At 40.1% G+C, this 16,746-nt stretch overlaps 2 protein-coding genes across 2 annotated transcripts; both read right to left on the reverse strand.

Moving 5' to 3' along the window:
- Positions 1 to 305: 305 nt before the first annotated feature.
- Positions 306 to 4,447, reverse strand: LOC139655816 (protein AMBP-like). The gene is made up of 8 exons (XM_071533185.1): positions 4,328 to 4,447; positions 2,633 to 2,778; positions 2,447 to 2,523; positions 2,215 to 2,334; positions 1,848 to 1,949; positions 1,466 to 1,515; positions 1,079 to 1,142; positions 306 to 349 (listed from the first exon to the last, which is right to left on the reverse strand). Exons 1-8 carry the CDS (start codon positions 4,445 to 4,447, stop codon positions 330 to 332), a joined length of 699 nt encoding a protein of 232 aa, XP_071389286.1. The 3' UTR covers positions 306 to 329.
- A 2,114-nt stretch (positions 4,448 to 6,561) lies between these two features.
- ptgdsa (prostaglandin D2 synthase a) lies at positions 6,562 to 11,306 on the reverse strand. Its single transcript, XM_071533181.1, has 7 exons — positions 11,117 to 11,306; positions 8,959 to 9,098; positions 8,633 to 8,709; positions 7,458 to 7,568; positions 7,172 to 7,273; positions 6,952 to 6,983; positions 6,562 to 6,827 (listed from the first exon to the last, which is right to left on the reverse strand). The coding sequence occupies exons 1-6, from the start codon at positions 11,210 to 11,212 to the stop codon at positions 6,952 to 6,954; spliced, it is 558 nt and encodes a 185-aa protein (XP_071389282.1). The 5' UTR covers positions 11,213 to 11,306; the 3' UTR covers positions 6,562 to 6,827.
- Positions 11,307 to 16,746: the final 5,440 nt, after the last annotated feature.

Below are 16,746 nucleotides of genomic sequence, written 5' to 3' on the forward strand. Positions count from 1 at the left end.
CACACTTAGTATGCATAAATATATTCATATGTATCCATACACAGTAAATACATTTACAAAATAATGATGTTTTATTCACAAATAATATTCTTTTTCATAAACAGTCAATGCTAATAATGGACTGACGAGGTGCTTGTTTGTTTTTGATGAGCTGCAATCCTATTTCCATCCTCCTCTTCAGTTTGCCTTCAGGAACTCTCCCTCTGTAACTGTGAATAAACAGTTAGTAATTTGCTGAAACTGGACAGATATGTGTGTGTTGTAGATGTGTGTGCATGTGTTTCCTCTCACCGTCTTTGACCACCCCACAGTACTCCTCACACTCATTGTCATTTCCCTGACAGAAGCCCTGTTTGTAGGGATGAAAGAGAGAGTTTTATTCCTATTGGAACTAGTGCAGACCTCCGCCAAGGTTCGTGCTATTTATTGCTTGTTTGTGAGTCGGATCTGGATCCGCTCCAAAATGTAATGGGTTCTTCCTTGGCCCGTGCTACACTCTTCCATGAAGTTTCATGAAAATCGGGCCAGTAGTTTTTCTGTAATCCTGCTAGATAGATAGATAAACAGACAAACAAACAAGCAAACACACAAACGGCACCGAAAACATAGCCTCCTTGGCGGAGGTAATAAGACAACTACAACCTAACACAAATTGGAATATTAGTTTGACCTGATCAGAAAATACACAGTGGCAGACAATCTGACCACTGTGTCTGAAACAAAACAGAGAAAAGCACTGACTATGTACAGAGCATAACCTGACTATTGAAAAATGCCGTCACAGACAAACCTGGCTCCCCAGAGAGGAGCGAATATGTAAATATTGTTCACTAAATGAGGTAGAGAGTGAAACACATTTTCTCACCTCATACTCCAAATTTTAGTATATCAGAAATATATTCTTTCCCAAAATAACCAAGGCATTAGAATCAAAATGAAATACACAGAATGCCAAGAGATGGACAATGTGTATAAAGGAGAAGTACAGGGACAGGGTGAAGGGGAGAAGAGAGACAGAGAGAGAGAGAGGGGTCAGGGTTCTGTAATGTGAAGAATAATGAGTCAGCGGGTCTCTCACCTGGTCCTGTGAATGACATCACTTCTTCAGGAGGCTGAGAAAGCATCACACTGCTTTTAGACCTCTGGCCAAACAAAAACACAATCACAGTCATGGTACGGTCACAACCAAAACACACTTCAGAAACCAAAATACACACCAGAGCAGCAAAACTGAGAAAGATGACTATGGACCACATTGAAAATGGGAAAATGATTTATTGTGTCATTCGAGATGATTTTGAAGAGTGAAAATCTGGGAAGATGTTTTTTGCTTTGGCAAATGATTGACATGTGCACAGTGCACACAGTGGATGGATGATATGAGTCTAAATGTGGATTAGTGTAGTTTCAGTAAAATGTAAATGCGCTTTTAATAAATGTAGTTATCACAGTGTGAAGTAAGTACCTGAGGCTGAGCAGTTGGCTCTGTCAGCTGCTCACCTGGAACACACTCACCTGGGTAGAGAGAGAGAGAGAGAGAGAGAGAGAGAGAGAGAGAGAGAGAGGGAGAGAGAGAGAGGGAGAAAGAGAGACAGAGAGAGAGAGCGAGAGTGCGAGAGAGAGAGAGGGAGAGAGAGCGACAGAGAGAGAGAGAGAGAGAGAGAACTTCTTAACCAGCTGCAACAAATACCATGACATCAGAAAGGAATACAATAAAGCAAATTTGAATTTGAATATGAGAGAAAGAGAGAGAAGGAAGGTGTGTGTTAGTTTATGAATGTGTGTGTGTGTGTGTGTGTGTGTGTGTGTGTGTGTGTGTGTGTGTGTGTGTGTGCGTGTCTGTGTACCTTTGTTCTGTTTAATGATGATGGTGTCATTACTCATTCCCTGTTGTCTGACCAGTGTTTTGAAGTCATCCAACACAGCAGCCCTCACATCCATAGTTCGACCTAAAGGGGGCAGAATTATATTATAGTAAATTAGAGAGAGAGAGAGAGAGATAGAAAGAGAGAGAGAGAGACAGAGAGACAATAAAGCCCCTTTGAATTGAATTGAATTGAATTGAATTGAATTGAATTGAATTGAGAGAGAGAGAGAGAGAGAGAGACAGAGAGAGAGACAGAGAGACAGACAGACAGACAGACAGACAGACAAACAGATAGATAGATAGATAGATAGATAGATAGATAGATAGATAGATAGATAGATACTCACTGTACAGTTTGACTATAGTGCTGTTGTCCCCTGGTGATTTCCCTGTGCTCAACATAATCACTGTTGCATACTCATCATAGCTGGTATGAACCACATAGGAATCAACATCTACTCCGAACCCTGCAGGGAGGAAAGCACCCAGAAAAACATGCTGCACATCAGACTCACAGAGAAACATGTTGCTGATAGATTTAACAAACATGCTGATCTTTTAGTCAAGAAAGAAACATACTGGCAACGTGGTAGAAGAATCGTCCTGGAGTGTTAGTCAAACCATAATCTGTGGATGTCTGCTTGCACGAGCCATGCCTAGACACACACACACACACACACACACACACGATTTTACACTCAACTTCAATAAACCTTTTGTGTGTGTTTATGTGTGTGTGTGTGTGTGTGTGCATATGAGTCATACCTGAGTGCGGTGGCTGTCATTTTGACCTTGCCCTCAGAAATAGCATCTTGCAGTTCCAGTGCAACAATGGCCGGGTCTCCTCTCTGACGCTGCATGTAATGTGGACAGGTAGAAACCACGCCCACTTCATACCACTTCCCCAGGAACTGGAAGGAACATACAAATATATTTATTATACACAAATATATCTATACAAGTGTGTTTTTGTGTATGTGTGTGTGTGTACATGCAGTTGCCCCTGCTATATCGTGCAACATCTCAATAGAAGAGGAGAGAGGAGAAGAGATAAAGCACAGAGGAACTGGAGGGTGGGGAGGAGGGAGAAGACAAAACGAAAGTGGGGAAGAAATTAACAAAGAGATGAAAGTGAAAATTATGAGTGAGAGAGAGAGAGATAAAGTATGAGGAATTCAGGCATGGTTAAAGGAAAAACCCTTGGGTACACTGTTAGATATCACAAATTTGCCACATTCAATGCATTCCAAGAGTTGTTTCATGATGTAGTGTTGGAATTTACTTTTTTCTGTGTACCTACTGTCCTTCAACCTGTCTCATCTACTATGACAGTTAGTGATTTCCTACGTTTCCCAGAATAACTTTTGACAAGCCCCAGCGAAGGGGTTTGATCTTGTTGCTTTTGATCAAAAGCAGGCACATGAGCATATAAATATAACTAGCCAGCCAACTAGTTTGTGAAGACTGGAGAGTGTCTATGATCATGGCTGCACACCTCATTCAAAATGCAACATGTCTTGACCATGTCATGACCATAATGCATTGCATTATGGTCTATTGAGGCCAATGTCAGCAGAGAAATTGGTAGGTATCTCTGCCTCTTCAAACATGGATTTCTCCCTGAGAAATTAGAACCAGGTTAATATATTGGACAGAAGACAGAGCCTGTGCCGCTGTAAAGAAAAGCTTCACATGCGCTACCAGTGGCAATAGGTGAGTAAGCACATAAGTCATTAAACACACTAACATATAATGTTTGGTTAAAACCTATTTACAGATGGATAGACCAGCTAAGTCATATAGCCATAAGAGCAATCTGTTAGACACAGTCTTCTATTTGAATTATACAATTTCTGTTTGCTGTGCACTTTCACATGATGTGCTGTTGTTAGAAAGTCTGGGTAAAATGCATAATTTCAATTGATGATCGGTTTGCAGAGCGGCCGATCACAATGTTAAAAAAAATCAGCAATTGCAATCGGCCTCAGAAAACCTGATCAGTGCATCCCTATTACATATTTCAGTATGGGATTCTTTCGCGCCAATTTGCATCCCCAGTTGAATTGAGCTTAATCTTTATTGGGAGGGACACCAAATGGCCACTGTAAAATGGCCACGGAAGGGAGCTGCTGACATCAATTGAAGGAAAGGGATTCTCTGGCAATGCATACAAGTGGATACCCTAATATTGTTGTAATATTGACTGGTACTACAGTGACATAGGCCATTGGAAACAGAAAATGGGGAGTTAAATGTAGGAAGGAAACAGAAAAATCACAACATTCAACAGAAATCAACCACACATAAAGAGAGATAGAGATGAATAATGTGACTAAAAGATGAAAGAAAGAAGAAAAATGTATAATAATATCAGAGATTTTAAGTAAGAGTAACACATGTAAAGTAAAATAATAAAGCCTATATTGTTCATGGGCAGAACTGGAGACCTCAGCCACTCACCCGGCCCAGATCAAAGTTCTCCTGTGTGGGGTAGAGAGGCTCTGGGAGCATGGGGACCCCCTGGAGGGTCCAGACCCACCCCAGGACCAGAAGAGGAACCACAATCACTTCTGTCTGCATCCTATCAGCCTGTTTGTCCGCCCGTCTCTAAGAGGACTGAGGTTCTGCCCCTCACTCCCTCTGTCTCTCACCCCTGACCCGGCCATTCTGGATCAAGCTGACACACCATGTATGTGCTTTGAATGACCCTCGATAAATTCCCTCCCACAGCTCTAGAAAAAACCCCACACACTAAAAGAGAGCAAAGTTCTGATTATCTCTCAATCTCTTCTTGTGTGTGTGTGTGTGTGTGTGTGTGTGTGTGTGTGTACGAAAGTGTGTGTACATATGATGTGTGTTTGTTGATCTAATGATCTAACTGCCCAGCCAATCATCAGAGAAGCACTGGACTTCAGAATTTGAGGCTAAAACAAACAACCAATCAATACATGTCACAAGCTGAGAGGCTGATAATTAGTAGGCAAAAAAAAGTTATAGAAATTGCACAAGGCTCAATTTACTTAGATCTAATTTTGCACATATTTTTGTAGTTCTCCTTCTCTACTGCTGTCATCTTCCAGAATTCCATGAGGATGGATTGGACAGCCTCTTCCTGGACTTTTTTCCCCCTCCCTTGATCCCCAACCTGTCTCTATTTCTCCCTTTGTTCCCCTTTTTCTACTGATGTGGCTGCTGTTCCCCTCTGTCAGTCTGTCTCTCTCTTTCTCTCTGCTGCTCTCCTCTGTTCAGTCTCACTCCTTTCCTTTCTGCTGTTGTGTGTTTCTGCTGCTTTCAATCTGAGATCAAAAATACTCAATCAATATATAAGCAACAACCAATATTTGGAGGTACATACACTAAGATGGTAACGACTGTACTGGAGTTAGTTGATGACATCTACATACTATAGATTCATGAATAGGGAAAGAAAAATAACCTGTTAGGAGACAACAGTGATTGTTCTAAGCCAGCTGATGTTAGGCTATGTAGCTAGACTTAGCTAGTTTACACTAGCCCGCTTCCTTTTGGTGCCCATAATAACACACTGGCACAGTGTGTTCACCTCTACACACAGTGTGTGGATTTCACAGAAACACCCAGTATTGCATCATATCACCGCAGAAACACATATTTGATTTGAACATCTGTACTTTTTAAAAGGAACACAGTCATCACTGTGGGACGATGAACATCTTATCTACTTTTGAAATATCACGTCAACTGAACATCTGGTCTTATACTGAATTTCCATTGAAATAAATAAGATTAGATTTTTAGTAAATATTTGGGGTAGGCCACCTAGATAGTACTGACTTCCATAGCTTCTCATTGGTGTAATTAGTCGTGTTCCAATAGAGAACCATGTGCAAACAGAAAGAAATGTTTTATGTAGGCCTATTTTGTGTTGTTTTACATTGACAGAGAGAGAGAGAGAGAGAGAGAGATCTTTGATACACAAGATAATCTGTGAAGAAGATGGATGATATCAAGCTAATCTAGCTAGTTAAAGGCCATCATCATTATTAAAAAAAAAAGTAGATAGATGAGTAGATAATGACAGAATTTTCATTTTTGGATGAACTATTCCTTTAATTTGTGGATAACTAAATATTGATTAAAAAAAAAAAATCTAGTTAGTAAAAACTAGATAGTACCTTTTTATTCCAAGCTCACAGCTATTTTGGCCGTCCTGGTGGATCGGTGGTCTAAGGCGGAGATAATGTAACCGTGACGTCCTTGGTTCGAATGCAGCCTCGTGACCCCCCCCCCCCCCCCACCCAGTCTCAGGTAGGGCTTTCCTGGGAAAAATCCTCTGGGGTGCAGCAAGTGATGCGTTTTATCTTTCTGGCAGCAGCAACAGCAGTTTGGAATACATAGAAGAAGAACTTACAGACAAGAAAAACTGTTTGATTGCAAAGTGATCTTTGGGAAGTGCAGTGCAGAAAAACCACAGCAATAACTGCTGAAATATGTCATATGTCAAAAAACTAGGATCTTGTGGGACCTTGTAGGACCTGATGTGAACCTTTGGGATCCTGGAAGTCACCTCCAAATGGCAGAAAATATCATTTTAGATGTTGATAAAGAATGAATCTGAATCTGACACCACCATCACACACACACACACACACACACACACACACACACACACACACACACACACACATACACACATGATCAGCCTGGAAGTGCACACTGTTTATTCAGCTATGCCAGCACTTTGAAATAGTAGGATTATGAAAATAATGGTGCAATTAAGGTATAAATTCCATCAACAATGTTTGTAATTGATTGTCTTTATCCAGTCTTGTTGTATAGCCGGAAAGCTGATTAAATGTTGGCTGAGTGAATATGCTGTATATGAGTTCATAGTCTTGGAAAACAGTGGACTGAAGTGCTTGGAGCTGGGGCAGCATGGCAGACTTTGGTGCCATAAACATCTACAGGTACATCAGGGAATCTAGAGGGAACAAAAGAAATAAAGTTAAACTGATGATATGTTGGACAGAAGTCTGTTTCCACACACAACCCCCTGGCTTTCAGATAAGCGTTGAAAATATTGAATATAATAGAAACAGACTCACCTAGCGTCCAGATGCTGATGGTGGACAATTCTCTGTTTTATACACAAAGAGAAACCAGCAAGAATTATGAAGGTTCAGTGTATGATGATTTTAGACATTATCTGTGTGTGTGTGTGTGTGTGTGTGTGTGTGTGTGTGTGTGTGTGTGTGTATGTGTGTGTGTACATGCAGATGTGGCACCGATAAGTGGAAGTGACAATAGTGTGTTCCCCCTGCCTACCTGCAGGAGGCGGTGTCAGAATGGACTCTCTGGGGAAACCGCGGGATGTGGCAAAGGTTTTAAACTTCTGAATGATCTCAGGTTTGACCCTTTGAGAACGACCTGCAAACAAACACACAGAGAGATATAGAAATACAGACAGACAGGCAGATATAGACAGACACTGACATATTTATATTGGTTTGGATGAATAGTGACCTGCTGAAGAAACATGCACAGTTTTAGAAGTGGCGCTCACTCTTTTAAGTAGAATGTAAAGTTGTATGTGTGTATGTGTGTGTCTCACCATAAAGAGCCACCTGTGTGTACTCTCTCTCAAACTTCTTGTGTTTGAGGACCAAAGCATATTCAGTGTAGTTTGTCTCCACCACTGTGATGTCCTTTATCTTGTTATGGCCTGTGGGGAAAAAAAAACACAGAACTGAGAAGGATAGAAAAGATTCAAATGAGCAGTCTTGAATTGTTTGTCTGGGAATGAATGAGAACAGACTTTTTGTCCATTTAAATTCTGTGTGTAAAATTTGATCAGTGATGGACATTACCATTTGCAGACTTAAATAAAAAAAAAAAAAAATTAAGACTATATTACATTATATTATATTATATTATATTATATTATATTAAACTTTAATGATCCCATTCTGGAAAATATGAAAAATATGTACCACATTTAAGTATATGAGAAATATGCAAATACTTGCAGTATGGAAATAAATAAAGATATATAGATATGTGCAATATATAACTATGTGAGCATAAAATTAGTGAATTCACAGCATAAATGTGAAAAATGTAAGTCATTGGCTCGCTATGATGTCAGATCATACATATGTATAAAAAATCATCACATAAGTTGTAACAGAATCAACACCTTAAACAACATGCTATGATCATAGTCCTCTTTTGTAAAAAATATCTGTTTGTGTTTTAAAATTTTTATTTTATTTAACCTCAATTTCACCGGGAAATAATCCCATTGAGATTCAAAATCTCGATTCCAGGGTGTCCTGGACAAGACGGCTTAAAAACTGGACAATAAAAAGTTAAATACAACAACATCAAAACAAATGCTGTAAATCACATAGTGACATAAATCCATGACAATTTTCATTCAGCTAGAATACAAAACAAGTGCATATATTTCCTTACACCTTGCACTTCTATGTAGCTTTCATCCTTACTCCTTATTGTTGGTTACTTGTAATGTTGCTGAACCAGGAATTTAAGCTTACTTTACTGCTCCATTCATTGCATGTCAGCCAAATGCCTATATTCTTTTTGTTTGTATTGTAACATCACACAGCAGATATAAGATTTTGTGTCTTTTCACTTTCATGCATCAACCCCCCTCTCTTCGTTTTTTTTTTTTTTTTCCGAGGTGCAGACCAGAAAAGAGGTAATATCTTGTGAAGGTGATAACTGGTTTGGTTATAGAGCAAACAGGAATAAACAGAGACTTACGTGTGCTGAAGTAGGTGAACTGGCCAGGTACGGTAGTCTTCTCATATTGGTACAGCTTGCTGTGACAACCTGTAGGTCTGGAGCACACAGAGGAGATACAGTGTCTCTTTAGTTTCAAGTTTCAAGTTTATTTTACCTTTACATAAAAATGCATTGGAATTCTTGTCTTTCTAAACCAAGCACCATTCCTCTCTTTCCTCTACATTCTTTCCTTGCTCTTCTTTGACTAGTACACACACTTTTGTGACCCTCCCACTCACACATAGGCATATATGCCCATGCATATACTTGTGCGCATACACACACACACACATACACACACTCACCGGAGCTCCCACATGGTGAGGTTAACGTTGCCATTTGTCTGCGGTGTGATCATGCCCATGGAGATCCTCAGTTTGTCTCTGTAGGGGACAAAGCCTGGAGAATCGTAGGCCAGGCCCACACGGTACCACTTCCCTGCAAACTACACGCACACACACACACACACACACACACACAAACACACACACACACACATAAATACATGAACTACACATGCATGCACACATGCAACTGCACACACACACTTTAAATGTTTTATTTGGATCCACTGAATAAAATTATAATCAGGATTCAAATATTACCGGCTCAACCGGTCCAAAACACACAAGCGCACACACATGCAGCACATACACCAGACACACGATGTACACACAGACAGACACACATAAATGAATCCATGGAAATGCAAACACCTAGTCACCAATTCAGTGTGACTTACTGCAACTCTGACTGACTGAAAAACACCTTAAATAACCTTTTTTCTAATCATTAATCACTACTTAGTAATACAAAGCCATTAAGATGGTCAGTAGATACAAAGCAGCTGAGACCTAAACTTGGGCAACACTTTCAATAACAATACATTTTTGTAGGTTTAAATTGCTGCGGTCAATCTGACCCCAAACGTAAAAGACGTTGGTTAATTTTAACATAATAGGAGGCTTAAATCAGCCATCTGTCTACCAGCATATTATGCTCAGAAAAAAAGTGATTTCCTCTCTTCATTTATGTAACATATGCAATTTGTTTTTATCCACAGCACTTTAGAGTATATTTTTAGCATGAATGGCCCCCGTGGGAAAACAAGTGGGCAGTGTTAGTGCCATGTTTTAACCGCTGAGCTACAGCATTTCCTCATATCCGTTCCTAGATCCTCTAAGACACAGACTGGATGGAGGGATTTTGATTTCTGATGGGACGTCCTCCATCCTGCCTTCACCAGTCTGTGTATCCACAGATCAGTGTTGGCAAAGTGCAGAGACAAGGGAAATAACATAAGACATTTTCCTGGGGACAATATGCTTCTTAATGTCTAAAAAACAAAACAACTTCTTAACATCCTTTGCAGTTTCTTTGAGCTGCCTCAGCCTTTTGTAGAAGACATTTAAGGATAGATAATAAAAGATAAGTACATTATAAGGTTGGGGCATTCTGGTACCATGTAAATGCCACGTCCTGGGTTTGAATCTGGTTCAGGACCTTTGTTGCTTGTCCTCCCCTCTCTCTCCCAATTTTTCTTGTCTCTCTAAAATTTGAACTATCTAATAAAGGCAACAATGGCAAAAAGAAAATTAAAAGGGAAAATAAAGATTTAAGACAATTGTATCTTTAGTTTCTGACTGGTTCTCTCTACTGACATCCTATATTTTGCTTTCCCAACTATCCAATTTACATCACATCAGGTTTGCTAAGTGGCAAAAAAATGACAGATTTTGCAGATGCGGTTCAGGAAATGTTACCAAGAAATTAAGGATTTACTAATTTATTAAGCATAACGGTTTAAGGCTTGGCTCTTAAGTGTCAGTGTTGAGACAAGACTTCAACCCATAATAGTTTGTTTTTGTTCCATCAGCTACTGCAGCCAACTAAACAACTGTTTTCTCAAACTCTGACTACACACACACACACACACACACACAGACACACAAACAGGATCCGACAAACACAGTCTTTACTCAGACACACATTCACATACTTCCACATTTTCTCACACATATACACACATTCTCTGTCTCAAAAACACAAACACTCACACACAGATTCTCTGTCTTGCTCTCTTTCTTTCTCACACACACACACAGACACACACAGACACACACACACACACACACACACACACACACGCACACACTCACACATACACACACACACTACATCAGAACACAGCGTTCCCTCTGAGAACAAGTCACCTGTTAAACATCAGATAATGAGGTCAGGGGAGGAGCAGAGAAGCAGCATGACTGTCTGACAACTCAAACAAGCGATGCACCCTGACTCACCTACAGTAGAAAGAAACATTACACTTCACGATGTCACCTTCTAGTAATTCTAAAACCTCCTTAACTTAATAATTCGATTTTTTTTCAACTGCTCTATTTAAATACACTTATGGTACCAGCTTTGTGGACAACTGAATGTGTGTGTATGTCTGCATCTTACCCTCTGCAGGTTGAAATCTCTCTGCGGCTGGATGTCTGCGTGCACCATCATCACACACAATATCACCATGACAACTGTGACCACAGTGATCCTCATGGCTGTGTAGAGAAAAGGAGGAAGAGATGGATGGAATGGAAGATAGAGAGAGGGTATCTGTCCCAAGCCTAAACTGAAGTGTAAGCAGGGAACAGACAGGTACAGACTGGCAAGGTCTGTGGCAATGTTTGTTTTTCTCCTGACCCACCCACCTAGTTGTTAGCCAATCATGGCTAAGGATCGGAGGACAGTAGTCAACTGTTGAAGGTAGAGTTAAGACGTGTGACAAACTGCTTCCAAAACAACCCAGACTTAGCTTTAACTTACCATCGGTACTGGAATAGATCTCGTAAACCGAGGAAGGCCCACCTGTGTGATTATATTAAGCTTGCTACAGTCTGTGAAGATGGCATGTTTATTAGCATCAGCTGCTATTCTTACATCCACATACACATCTAATTCCCAAACCAAGACTTTGGCCATTTTGTCCCATACTGGAATAAACACCAAGGGGAACAAGCCTAGAAGGGTCAGTAAGTTGTGCATCACAGGTCTGACCTTGGTGCCCACTTTCTTTCAGTGAGAGACTGAGTGAGACATTTGAGGACATTATTAAGGGCCATCATGATGCTGGCCTTCAGTATCATTAAGGGGAAATACTGACTTCACGGCTGGCTTGGACTAAAGACTATCATAATCTTTACATAAAACACAGGACAAGTTGCACAACTGTGAACTTCTTATCATCACATCATTCCAATATGTTTCAATCAGGGGAAACTAGGTTGACGAATCAAACTTTGATCAAAACTTTGGCGTACACTCGATATTGCCCTATTACAGGGAGAGGAACCCCATAATGGGTTAAAAATTAAAAAAAATGGCCAAAAATAATGAACCCCCTTCCCACCCCCAGGGGCTGTAGATGTGTCTTCACTCTGGGAATCCAGATGGAGACTTGATGCTGGTGGTGGTGGGGCGCAGATCAGCAGCAGCAACTGGAATGATTGAGGTAATAAAGAGTGCATCGATTGGTGATTGGTTGAAGGAGAAGAAAACAAGAAAATAGAAACAAGGTGAGGAAACACTTAAGCGAAGCTGATTGATGAATGATGCAGACCGAAGAGGTGCTGCCTTCTTAAGATTTAAACTGATTGCAGAGTAGTGAATGGAAGGGTGGAGGGATAATTTGAATGAAGTAGAACCAAAGAGGTGTAGCCTTAACTGATTGGGTGGGAAAAGGTGAATGAAAGGGCAAAGGGAATGGATTTGAGTGAAGCAGTCTTCCTGATTGAACTTACGCCAAGCTTCATATAGTGACTGAAGAGAAACTAGTCACACCTTTCTGTAAAAGAAGAGTTTCAGTTATTCATTTTCAAACTACTTTTAAAGTTCCAGTGCTATTTTCCTCAGTATCATAATAAATCCTTTTTCTTGTCTGTTTTCTTCCCATCTAACAGCCACCATGCTCTTAGTTTACTGTCACTCTGCACTTTGTTGTCTCAAAGGGGACTGAAGAGTAAAAACAAATGACTCAAAATATCGTTCACTAACAGGTTCACATATTAACATTAAGTTAAACAATATAAGGTAAATATTGTGTGAGGATAAAAAACAAACATGTTTATAATCTCAACTGCTGAGCCTTCCACTTCAAGCCATCAGTGTCAGTCAGCCCATTAGCCTTTATTGTTGAAATTGAGGGTGAGGTGGGAATGGATGTTGTGGGCTGCGTGTGATGTTAATTGCAGGCACAGTATCACTGCAGTGTAGGAGTAGAGTGAGTACAGGTGCGTTAAAGGTTGAGAGTGGGTTTGGTGTTCGCAGGACGCAAGAACTTAATGTTGTAGGTGTTGTTTTAATTAAAGCATTGCTATGAATCTGTTATTTGTTCTGTTGAAAATAAAGGCGTTTTTACACTGTATGTTACGACCTGCGTTCCATGTATCGTCAGAATTCACTGTGAAAAACTCTCCACTCTCACTATGTCTCCGCACCAAATGTCATCAAGACAAATTGTTGTATCTTTATTGAATGTGAGTAAAGTTATTCTGATTTTGTCCCTCGGGTTTTGACCCGGCTGTTTTCTTACATAAACTGCAGAGCACCATGGAGCCAGCCAAACAAAATGACCCAAAATGAACTGCTTAACCTAATATTTGGTACGAAATGACACAGCCTTTTTTAGAGTAACTGGCCTTGGCATCAGCATACAGCTGGGATATTGCCAGCATCTTTTTCAATTTTTAAATAGTAACACTATCAAAATCAAACTGACTCAGCCAAGCACAGCAGTCTTATGCCAATCAAAATATAATCATAGAATGAAATCGGATTGATCATAAGATGAAAAAAGCACTTCAACCTAGACCCAAAGTCAACAATTGAAATATTTTTTATTAATAATGATTTGCCATTTGCAGCATTGCTTTTATTTCAGTTTTCTTGAAAAGCATGATGTATACAGCTAGCCATCAGTGGACAAGAGGACATCAGTGTGTGTGTCACACACACAGCACACCTCACAGACCTCCCCTACACACTCTGCACATGCTTAGAGCTGCCGCCTGCGCAACGAAAGAAAACAATAACAAAAAATTAAACAAAACAAAACAAAAAAACGTTATCCCTTTCACACGTGCACACATACAGGCAGACATAAACAAACTCATTTCCGTCTCTAGCGCTGCTTGATGGTGATGTTCCTGAGTACCACAACAGGGAAAAAAGACAAACAAAAAGTGCAATATGTGAACAGCTGGGTGAGAAATGGGGATCATAGGCATGAGGGGCAGTAAGACCAGAGAGAGACACACACATGAGTTTAAATACACAAGTCCTCAGTCTGTCTTCATGAGCCATGAGACCACTGATCTATGGGTTGGTGATCTACTGATGGGTAATGATCTTGAATCACATAATCATGATCTGATCTCATTATGATCTAAGACTTGTCACAGGTTGAAGCTGATGGTTTTACCGTTTTTCTGAATAAAGGATAATAAGAAGACTAAATAGCTTTCTCAATTTTTACAAAATTGTTCCCTTTGGAGCTGTTAAGCTTTCAGGATACCATACAACTGATATGAGACAATCAGAAAACATGTTGGTATCTTTGAATGACAGTAATTTTCTACTATAATAGAATTAGAATAAACTTATCCCCAATCACATCATCAACCATGGTCTGAATGTAGTGAGGGCTGACCTTAAATCAGTTTAATCTGTCAGATTACAATGTAAAAAATGCCTTGATTGATATTTTGGTCAGCATGCCTTGGCTGAAAAGTTTTAAAATAAATTGGGTCCAGTGATTTTAACCCATTGTCATGTCTAAAGGCCGGTGAAACAAGCACATGACATTTAAATCATTTTAGTTTTACTTAAAAGGAAAAAAAAAAAACATTCTGCATTTTGAAACATAAAGTAGAGGTTCTCATGGCATGAGCAAACATTTCATGTCTAGCATTAAATTTGTATCTGCAGTGATTAAAGCTTTGATGTTGCACTGCTGTTTATTTAGTCATCATCATGCATTCTTCAAGGACTTGACTGTTTCATTATCACAGATCATGGTAAAGCAATGGTATGTCAATGTGTATATGAATATGTCAGACACCCCTTTGCCCAAGGAAGTCCAACACATTACAATGATTGGTGAGGACACAGCGCCCCCCTCTGGTCAAACAGGTGACTCAAAACCTCAACGCCCATTCACTCCCTGGAGGCCCTCAGCTATTCTAGCTTTTTAGTGCTGACATGAATCCAGCTTCCCATCTCCTTTCCAAAACAATATTTATCAGTGGGGAAACGGCAAATTGGCTCCAGATCAGCATCTACAGGCAATATCACCCAGAAAAGGAAGACCTTTGCTGGCTCCTAGTGACTTTTATGAAGGTAGAGAAAACCAATTGCCTTTTCATTACAATCCAAACTTGATTATAATGGCTGCTCTCGATTGTCCTCCATTCATGCATGAATCCCCTTCATACCAATATCACAAAGCTATGATTTCACACAGAGAAAACAACAACAAACACATATAGCAGTGAAACAATCAAACTATAATTAACAGTTCTTTAAAAATAATTTAAAGTTATTTTAAAAAAAGTGAAAATGGAAACATCATATTCAGATTGCTCTGCTGTAGGGCTGTTTAGTCACGCGCCCCCTGGTGGTCAGGGTTGACAAGTGCAACCCTCAGAGTCAGAAGCGTCATAACAGCCAAACTGTGTTCCCCTAGATACGTAAATCACTCTTTAGTTTACAACATCATCATTGGTCACTCATTTGTTTTTCAAACATTCGTGAGAACATTTCACACTCATCATTAAGAATAAATACAGTGACAGAGACAGACTCTTTGAACTAAGACCACCTGCTTGTCAGGTGTGCGTACAGAGGAAGCAGGAGTGAATCTCAATTTCTGTAAAAAAGGCTTTGTTGTTCTTCTTTAAATAATATGCTTTTACCAAACAGACACTGCTCTGAAGGGAAAAAGGATAGGGGACAGCAATGTGGACGATCACTGTCAGGCATCAGATTGCACCTGTCGAGGTCAACTGTGTCAGTCAGTCCAAAGCGTGAACTCAAGGGGAATGAAGCCATTTTTAGCTTATTGAGATTCAGCCTGCAGAAAACAAACTACCATGAGCCTCAGCATTGCCACAGTACAACTGTGTGGAATAACAAGTTGTCTTCACTGCAGCCAGCTGTCAGATCTCAATGCTTGGGTAAGTCGTTGATTATGGCTGCAGTGTAGGCGACTTGGGCTGTGGCCTAGTAGTCTTAAAAGGTAAGGTAAAAGTCAAGGGGTGATGGTAGAGTACACACAACAGACATCAGCAAAACGATATTTCAAAACAGTTTTGAGTGTGTAGTTTGAGGTGCGCTTGATTTATGTCACCAGACCACCTGAACAATCTCAAAAGCGGACACAAAACCTCCCAGATCAAACCTAAATCAAACACTCGACAAACTTCATTAATTGGGAAAAATTTGAAATGTATTCCACTACTATTTTTTCTTTTTCTTTCTTTTTTTTTATCAATGTCTGGATCAACGTTAACATAGCAAGATGAAGCAGACATGGCAGAGAGTGAGGCATGGTACCTGACAGAGACAGCAAGGATCAAACAGAGGTGCCTGGTCGAAGGGATGGAGGGCCAGGATCAGAAAAAGAGAGGAAAGAGGGAAACATGGGGAAAGATGTTGGTTGTAGATAGGTGGAGAGAGAGAAAGGGAAGGGAATGAGAAGGTTGGCAGAATGATGATGAAGGTTAAAAGGTCGCTAGTCATGACTCTATTGGAGTAAGGTGCTGAGCTTAAGGAGGCTTGGGCAAAAATCTATGAGACAACACAAGCAAGGTATGAGGGGTAAGAACAATTAAGGTTACAGTTACTGGGGAACAAGCGACTCTAGGGACAGAGGTGGGGAAGGCATCAGGGGACAAACCAAGGAAGTGAGGAAGATAAGGCCCAAGCAAATAGGGGACAAACCAAGGAAGTAATAGGAGTACACACAGAAAAATAAAGCCATAGAAGAACCATTTCTGGCTTCACAAAGAACCAATTAAGAACCTTTTAATACACCA

Source organism: Centroberyx affinis, unplaced genomic scaffold (genome assembly GCF_046629955.1).
Source record: "Centroberyx affinis isolate AG114_WGS23_722 - 3 ecotype Tasmania unplaced genomic scaffold, CSIRO-AGI_Caff_v1 ptg002334l_1, whole genome shotgun sequence".
NCBI classification, from domain to species: domain Eukaryota; kingdom Metazoa; phylum Chordata; class Actinopteri; order Beryciformes; family Berycidae; genus Centroberyx; species Centroberyx affinis.